Raw genomic sequence first — 9,426 nt, 5'->3', positions numbered from 1 at the left:
TGCATAACAATAGAAGGACTAATACCTTTCAAATCTGCAAGCGTCCATAGAAGCCATGTTTGTGGTGTCAGTTGTTCGAGCGTGTGTGCTTGGTGACCTGATATTCTTATTGTCCCTTTGAAGAATCCGATTCTGACGAGCAGTTCGTTCAATTTCCAGATAAAAAACTAACGGTGCTGAAGACCGAGAGTTTCGTGTATGCATATACCTGTAGATACCTGCACACTAACACAACCCGCGTAAAACTGACAACAACAATTAAACAAAACTACAAAAGTAACACACGTTGCGCACTACTCCCCGGCAACGACGCCAAAATTTGACGTGAGGTCGAAGCTCACTCATACGTAAACGAAATACTACTAAATAGATAGCGGTAAGTGGTATCGAACCTGATGAGTTTGTGGAAAGTGTGTTAATAAGTAGCTCGACGATTAACTAAGATAAATGTAAATAATGAAAAAGTAATTTCCAAGTTGGTTTTGATTTGATTTTAAAAACTAAATTAAACTAAACGAAAGTTGTAAACGATTAATTAGACAAGCATTCCTCTCGGGGTTCGGGTTATTGCTCAACACTCTTGTTAACGTTCGATGGATAAACCGTAATATCTCGGTTTTGTGTACATGCAATTGTTTGTGATTAATCAAGAACTAAGTACTCGGATTCCTAGAATGCAAGGTTGTTACTTAACAATCAATCAATACTATTATTCCTAGTTCTTTCCACTAAATCTCGATTGTCAATGACACCAAGAACATATGACTCAAAACTAGATATAAACAATATGGACAAGCTACAAACAATCACACGAACACATGATTATACTACTAATGACATTTAGACAATCAATCCAAGTTCAAGAAAAATAAACAAAGGTGTTTTGCAAATAACCTTACATCCAGAGAGAAATACCAATGAAACTAGCCACTCATGGCTCGAGAAATCATTCTTGCATCAAGTATCTTATTTACAACAATCTGATACATAAATAAGTGAATACAAACACCCAAAGTATGTTTTTCGTCTTCAAAAATCGCCCTTGGCCGTCTCCAAGTGAAAAGGTAGGTGAAAAGACACTAAAAATCGGCTAATAAAAAGACATGCAAGTTGGTCTCCGCCCCGGACCGTGGGCCACTGTCCGCCCCACGGTCTCCTTTTCCTCCACGATATGGTGTAAACTGCCAGGTTTTCTCCAGGTGGACCGTGGTCCACGGTCTGGACCGTGGGCCACAGTGAAGCCCATTTCCAACTTTTGTTTTCTTTGTAACTTTCTCATTTCAACTCCATTTTCTTCACCATTTTCACCTGTGTTCTCGTAACGTCGCTCTCTAGCTCCTCAAACCTGCAAACACACGAGCAACCGTAGTCAACTAATTCCAAGAAATTAACTTAATCCCGCAAGTACATTTATATCTTTAAGTTCATTGTTGCTTCCCTACGGGTCGCCCGTCAGATCTCTACTAAGTTCTTAAAAACACCAGTTTAATTAGACTCACTTACGGTCGCTAATTATTTTATGACAAGTACCTCTATAAGAAATCCTACCTTACAGCGCGGAAATCAAAGGTAATTTAAAGATTTCGCTCGACTAGATAAACAGGGCAAATAAACCAAACCTAAGCGGACTCCTTACAGAGAACTAAATCTAGCAATTTATCAACCAAGACCTATCACATAATCTATCACCTTACAGTTATTTAGATTAGTAGCACATTTAAGTCTATTTGATTTATTAATATTGTTCCTATGGTTTTAATGCATATCAACCATAAACTAGTCAAAAACACACAGTAGATGACCTAACAGAATCCTATTATATGAAACAATCACCAAGGAAACTGTGAAAAAATAAAACTCACCAAACAATCCTAAGCACACATATGCATCGAATAAAAAACAAGAAACCTCTTACTTAATCATAAACCATAACAAAAGCAAAGTCCAAACTAAAATCCAATGTCAACAAAAGTTCATCATAAACCTAGGTGGTCTTAGGGTTTAGCCAACAACCATACTCAAGACCAAAAGAAAATAAATAGGTTCAAACAGTAAATTCATAACGAAAATAATAAATTCAAACCGAATAATAAGAATGTTTGGATGAGGAGGTGTTGAACCCGGACGCAATCTGGTTGAACCAATATATTCTTCTCCCCTTCAAGACTGCTTGCGGTTGCTCCTTTTATTTTTCTTTGCACAGCAGCTTTCCAAGTTAACCGACCAAAACCTTTTGTTAAACCCTTCCAATCCCCTTCCTTTTTTTCAAGGATTTCCATACTTTATATAATTCCCTTACAAAAATAATCCTTTCTTGCGAGCATGGGCTTATAATCCAGTTTAGTCTATTTGTTGATGTTGGGCCATGCACCATATAATTTCCACTATATCGTTGAGATTTAATAATTGGTAGTTTTTACTTCTTTTCTCTAACTCCATAATTCACAAGAATTCATATCTCAATTTGGATTATGAAATCCCACGTATGCCTACATAAATCATTAAATATGTATTAATTAACACTCAAACTCAATAAATGCGTTCACATATTTAAATTATCAAAACTGATTTTTTGATATATAATTAATATTAATAAAATTAGAAATACATAAACTTTGTTTATAATTTCACTTAAATCTCAAGTTTAATAAAAGTGCTCAATTTCAGCCTGTTGTCTCCTCAAACCTTTACAAACCATATATGAACCAATTGAGAGTACTATTCTTTTAAAACTAGCTCAAAACAACTCAAAAGTGTATGGATATAGTTCTAATATTTGTATATAATTTAACCCATATCACCAGTCTCGCTCATGCTCTTGGATCAAGACAAGTACTAATTTTCAAGAAATAAAGACGAAGCAAAGAGCTTGACGAAGGTTCCTCGACATACTCAATCCTAGAGGGAGATTGTAGGGCCAATATTCTATATTGTTATTAGGATTATGTATGTCCTTCTGTTTTGCTTTTAGTCCATGTATTACGTACTTGGTCCGTTTATTTTGTAAACTTTGGAGAAATCGAGACCCTATAAAAGGGTCACTTTACCCATTTCTCCAAACAACTCATATTCACACAACTCTTGAAAATAAAGTTTCTTTCTAACCTCTCCATTTTCTCTCTTTTATATTAACAAAACTAAGATCCGAGATCATAGTGTTGTTAGTGATTTCCGCTACCTAACAACACGGATTGATCCAAGTAAAGTTTTGAGATCCATCTAGAGGACCTACAAGTTGTATCAGATTTGGACCACTAAGTTCTTGAGTCAATCTGGACCACTAGTTAGCGGAAATTCTTTAAGGAAGAGATCGGCGACCCCAAGTTCTTTTACTCCATTCAGAAAGTCTTTTCTGCCGGACGACTCGTAGGGGCGGATAAGGGCCCTTACTCCGTCCCACACAGTGTATATCACTAACGGTTAACCTACATCTCGGATCTTGGAGTGTTTGATTTATTTGCAAGAAGGTAGCTGAAGAAGAGAGTTAGAGAGAAAGAGGAGAAGGTTTGGATGGATGGATAAGAAGGATATTTGGAAAAAGACTTCTTTTGCATGTGAAGTCTCCACTATTTATAGTGGGAGACTTCCATGCTTCCATTCACATTATTTACGGCCTAATAGGCTCAAACATTCAAAGGCCTCAGCCCCAAACATACAAATAAACAAACCGACATGCTACTTAGTTACAATAATTACAGTCTAAGTAAATACAAAAGACTAAAACACAAAACCGAGCTCTACACCACAAAATACAAAAATCATGAGATTGATTAGCTAAGGGTGAGACAGAAATCTTTGGATTTCAATGAAAAGATGTTCTTCTGCATAAATTCTTAGTTTGTTTTTAGTTTAAATTCCGCTGCACAACTTATATACTTAATTAATTCACAACATAATGAATTTAATCAAAATGTATCTACTCCTTTAAGGTTAGAACAAACTAATTTGTGAAGTGTTCGCACAAATCGGAGCCATATTATCTCTAATGAATCATAGGTCAAAAGTCTCCAATTAGTTATATTACCAGAAAAATGCTTTAACAAAAGAATATATTCTTGTTTCTAAAAACGCAATTTTACAGTTATACTACAAGAAAGAGAGAGACAAACTCTATAGATACACATACAATAAAAATGTTTTTGTCAACATGAGATTGAAAATTCTAATATATAATAATTATGAATACATATCCGTATTTATAAATCACAAAAAAATATGTCTTCCTAGTTAAGCCTTAGCGGTTGCCTGTCTTTAGTCTCTGGGCACTAATCATAATAAGTAAATGTATAGGTAATGGCACCAGGGATTAAAATGTGGCTTAATATGCTCCATCAGTGTTTTAACGGTCGGTCTTCACTTTAAGAAGTTGCACAACCTGCAGTCATATTCAAACATAAGTTAATTACAACAGACTAAAACACCGACCTAGAAGTTTGTAAGATGGTTAATGGTTTGGTAGTGATCAAATGTACAGACACTCATTTGTCACGTCATTATTTAACATGAATTTACGGGTTTGAATTTACTCTATGTGCATTCATATCAGTGTTGAGCAGAATCTTTTAATACCTAAACTGGTTGGACTCAGGTTGATACGAAATACGTTGCGGTGTTATTAGAAGTTTTATTGTTGTAGTGTGTTGTTTGTTACTATGGGATTATGTGACATCTATGAGATTTAATATACACTCACCTAGAGAAAACTAACATGTTGATAACATATATTTTTCAGGAAACTTGCTTAAACATTAAGGGTGATCAGGATCAAATATTGGAGAGAATGATTAAATAGTAACTTCTTATGGATAATGTAAAATGCTTTTTGTAAACAATAAATATGATTACTTTTGGGAATATTTTATATATGAATAAAATGTTTTGGTACTAAACTTTTGCTATAAAAATCTTACTTAATGCTATTGTGTTGGTATCAGAGCATATGGTTTGAGTGAGTCGCGTATGGTTGTTAGTATCCTAACTCAAACCATAGTGGTCCTATTACTGGAGAAGTTTACAATATGATGATCAAGAAACCAAAGTCAAGGCGGTTGTCTAAAGGTTTCATACATGAAAGTATGGTTTAATTAGTTGTGGTGAGTATTACTTGTATGATACATGTGTACACAGATTTTTGTTACTCGAGGTTTGACATGATAATAATTAGAATTAATTAGTATAGTGTGTGGACTATTACATACACTGACCAATGTGTTAGTAATAAACATATAGTAATGAAGTGTTATTGCAATAATCATAAGCATATTGCAAAGTATGTACGATGGTAGAATGTGTAGAACCTTAAAATGAGCATAAGTAAAGGTGTAGGCACTGGCATCATGGGTTAAAATGCGGCATAAATTGCTCTGTTAAGGCTTTAAAATGTTCAGTCTCCCCTTCAAGAAGTTGCACAACCTGCAGTGAATATACATAAGTTAACTGCAACCAACTAAAAGGCCTACAAATTACAAGTTTGTAAGATATTTGTTAGTGGTCAGTGTGCAAATACATCACTCGCTAAGTCATCATTTTGATTAGGGTGTGAATTTATGACATGATGCGACCTAACAAGAAACGTTTTGGATGGGGTTTGATATAAACATGTGCGTGTCTCTCAGGGTGAAGATGCGAACATGTTTAGCCAAACTGTTGGGGTTCAGGTTAACCAACTTTTATAATTCAAACCTAAATGTCAGTATGCATTTCAAGTTTTTGTCGTAAATTTAAAACTTTAGGGTTTTAATATGGAAAATTTTAAAATAAATTAAATTAAAGTTAGAAGGTATTTGATGGATAATGGATATTCACGTCATGTTACAGTTCATATTTCTAAAACAATTTTCGGATACGTTTCAAGTTCGACTTGCCAACTCACCAACACGACACATCTAACACACCTAAATCAAAATGTTTGATGATTTTATGTCTCAGATAATACCTCTCCCATGGATGGGCGTTTCTCAGGATCAACTTTCACGCATAAGTAAGCTGTTTTAGCCATGTGGTATAATTCATAGGGGTCGTATGAATCTCCAAGACGTGGATCGATAAGATCATGCAATGCAAGCCTCTCAACTAATGGTTCCGCCTGTATTACAACATAGAAATTTATATATAGATACGAGGACATAAGATTTGACCCATGAAACCGTTTTGACATGTTTCCCATCAATGATATATATGTTCTGTTTCATGATTATATAAAGTTTGGCAGAAAAGGAAAAAAACATAAATAATAGATTAAATTAATTAATGATGAGAAAGATGCAAAGGACATACCCATTGTCTTAAGGATTGACAGTGATCTTCAATATTTGGATTAACAACTTTTCGTCCCGATATTAACTGTATAAGAGTAATACCATAAGCATATACATCTGTTCTCACTGAAACCATACCATTCTCTGCATATTCTGGTGCAAGATAGCTGCATAATATAACCAGGTCAAGTCTTTATCGTCAAGTAGATTTCATTGTTAATAGCTTGAAGCTACTTTTAGTTACTAATGATAGCATGCCTACAAGCTTTAAATTCTATTCTGGAACCTTATTATTAGTTGAATACGTTAGAATAGTTCATTACCCTCAGTACGATGTCATACTTAAAATCCATCCAAGTTATCGCAGTTTTAACTTGAAAAGTTTTTCAATCAATCTTTTCTTTCTTCGATTATTTTTACCACAAACTGCCTTGTGATTTTTTATGTTTTTTGGTTTAAAAAACATCAGTCCCTTGTAATGAAGCCATGAGGTTGATGCCTCTACCGATTCCAAAAGTGTACAGCTCCTACCTTTGATTAGTTTCCTAACCCGGTAGTGGCTACCATCCACCCGTCCAGGACTGTTTTCATTCCACCAGCTTCATCGATGCACTTCCAACTACTTCTATTCATCCTATGATGGCAGGGCATGTGCTGATGTACATAAACCACAACATTTTTTTTTAATGTTGCAGTCTTTAATTCAGCCCTTTACGTCATGCATCAATTGCTTCAATGTAAAAATAAATATATAATAATATATATTTATATGTGGTCTTGATAATCATTTATCTTATAACAGATTAAAATATTAATTATACCATATTATACATTAGTTTGTTGATGGGTTATACACTTACTCGCCAATAAAGGTTTCCCCTTGTATGTATATATAGAAATAATAAATTAGCATCATAACCTAATCATACACATAACAATTTCATGTGTCTCCCCTCTCCCAAAACCGGGTTCCTCTCAAGAACCCTAATTCACATCCTTAACTATACATAATAAAGGGGAACTTGACCAAGCTAAGAATCATGTCGTCATTGAAAACGTGTTTATGGAGCAACCTTTAGGTTTCATTGATTCCAATGTCCTTGAATATGTGTGATGTCTCAAGAAGGTTCAATATGACTTAAAACCATCACACGGTACTAGGTTTCAAAGATTTAGAAATTTTCTTGCTCTTATTGGTTTTGTAGGTAGCCGTGGCTACCCATCTTTATTAGTCTACAAGCGAGATTCATGCCTCATATATAGACTTATTTATGTAAATGATATCATTCTAACCAGGAATATTAAGTCAACCATTAAACAACTTAATGATCGCTCGTCTTCACAGTGAGTTCTCTATCAAAGTCATGGAACAAGTCAACTACTTTTTGGGCCTTAAAGTGAGCCACACCGACTTCGGTCACTTTCACAATCAAGCAAATTAATATGTGCATCATGTACTTGTTAGGGCATTCCTCAAGTCAGTGTTTACAGTCCCCAGCTAATCTCACTTTCAATTAGTGAAACACATCCTCCATTACGTGAAAGGTGCCAATGGGCTTAGCTTTGATAAGCCGTCTACCACCAATTAAGTTGGTTGGATATTGAGATGCAGATTAGGCTCGATGAATAGAAACTCGATTATTAACCTATGGCTATACAATTTAATAGGTGGAAACGTTGTTTCTTGGAGTACAAAGAAACAACCCACAGTTTCACGTTCTAGTTGTGAACCAGAAAATGGGGCTTTGGCAAACATTTCTACGGAAATCATTTGGATTCATCTCCTTCTTCAACTTCAAGCTTTGCCCCGATTGTTCAACTATTCTTTGTGACAACAAGAGCGCTATTTTTCTTAGTCAAAATCCGATGTCCCACAAACTAGCCAAGCTTGTCGATAGTTGCTATCATTTTATTCATGAGCTCGTTTCCTCAAGGAAATTATACACCAAGTTTGTGACAACCAAGCTTTATAAGGTGGCATATACCTTCACCAAGAGTTTATCGTGCCTGATGTTAGGTCTCCAAATGTTCGCTTGAAGGGGGTATTAGAAAATAATTTGCATTTATTCGTGTTTTTTCGATTAATGAGAATACCGATTGTTTACAACCAGTTTCCCATGATTAATCTACATGTGTTTTGAGAGCCCTATCAATTAAGTTCCTTAAAATAAAAAACATAAGAAAATCCTCACCCCAATGTACCAAGTATTCTAGTCTGGATAGGAGAATCATTTGTCTTCCACTTTGCGAGCCCAAAATCACCTAACTGTGTACATAAACATAGCTTGCATTAGTAACTACCATAGTAATAAATCATGGAAATTCACGCATTTACCATATAAGTTATTTCTCAATAAATAACAAGACATTGTTATGACCTTTTTATAAATAAATTTACTTTTCAAATTAGTGTAAAACCGAAAAGTGTGCTGAAACAACGTACTCAATAATCCGGTAATGCCAATTAAAATGAAAAAAGATAAAAATAAAAATAAGTAATGTGAGGTATATAATTACCATTGGCACAAAGTCATGTGTGAGCAATATATTGCTTGGTCTAAGATCCCTATGAATAATCGGACTACTGCGACACTCTTCATGAAGAAACCGCAATCCTTTCGCAGTTCCTATAGCAATTGCTCGTCTTTTATGCCACTCTAGAACAGTTGCTCCTTCGTCTTTCAAATACACCAAGAATCCGTCACACAAAAAAAAATGGGAAAAAAAGTCAGAATGGTTAAAGTTAAAATTTAACCAACACTTACCGAACAGATGCCACTCAAGTGAACGATTGCAAATATATTCATAAACCAGTATGTTAACATTTTCCTTGCAACAATAACCCAACAACATTACAATATTTCTGTGGCGCGCGAAACTCACAACATATATTTCAGAATGAAATTCCTCAAATCCTTGTGTGCTGGCTTGTTTTCTCACCTTAGCAGCGATAACCTGCCCGTCACTGAGCTGACCCTTGTAAACTAGACCATAACCTCCTTCACCTAACAAGTTGTCAGGTGAAAAAAAATTTGTGGCTGCATGGATTTCTTGGTAACCGAATCTCATGGAGTCTTTGATATACAACTCAGTTGTCATCCCACAAGCGTTACACAAAACCGGTTTAGTATTTCTTTTTCGTCTAGGAGTTTTTCGTGAATTTCCAATG

At 35.0% G+C, this 9,426-nt stretch overlaps 1 protein-coding gene across 1 annotated transcript; it reads right to left on the bottom strand.

Annotated features, from left to right (window-relative positions):
* Positions 1-5,319: 5,319 nt before the first annotated feature.
* Positions 5,320-9,426, bottom strand: LOC143613290 (serine/threonine-protein kinase CDG1-like). The gene is made up of 6 exons (XM_077087041.1): positions 9,023-9,426; positions 8,775-8,935; positions 8,450-8,523; positions 6,277-6,424; positions 5,936-6,085; positions 5,320-5,412 (listed from the first exon to the last, which is right to left on the bottom strand). Exons 1-6 carry the CDS (start codon positions 9,354-9,356, stop codon positions 5,335-5,337), a joined length of 945 nt encoding a protein of 314 aa, XP_076943156.1. The 5' UTR covers positions 9,357-9,426; the 3' UTR covers positions 5,320-5,334.

This window comes from Bidens hawaiensis, unplaced genomic scaffold, assembly GCF_021521415.1.
Source record: "Bidens hawaiensis isolate Kalapana, Puna unplaced genomic scaffold, B.hawaiensis_p1.1 tig00037140_1, whole genome shotgun sequence".
Taxonomy (NCBI): Eukaryota; Viridiplantae; Streptophyta; class Magnoliopsida; order Asterales; family Asteraceae; genus Bidens; species Bidens hawaiensis.
Note: the sequence above shows the minus strand (reverse complement) of the source record. Positions and strands in the feature narration are given on the sequence as shown.

Coding starts and splice junctions, on each gene's coding strand:
- LOC143613290 (XM_077087041.1), bottom strand. CDS start 9,356: ATGACAACTGAGTTGTATATCAAAGACTCCATGAGATTCGGTTACCAA. Junction 6,425..8,449: donor AGAATACTTGGTACATTGGG/GTGAGGATTTTC, acceptor TATATTATGCAG/CTATCTTGCACCAGAATATG. Junction 5,413..5,935: donor AACGCCCATCCATGGGAGAG/GTATTATCTGAG, acceptor TATTCACTGCAG/GTTGTGCAACTTCTTGAAGG.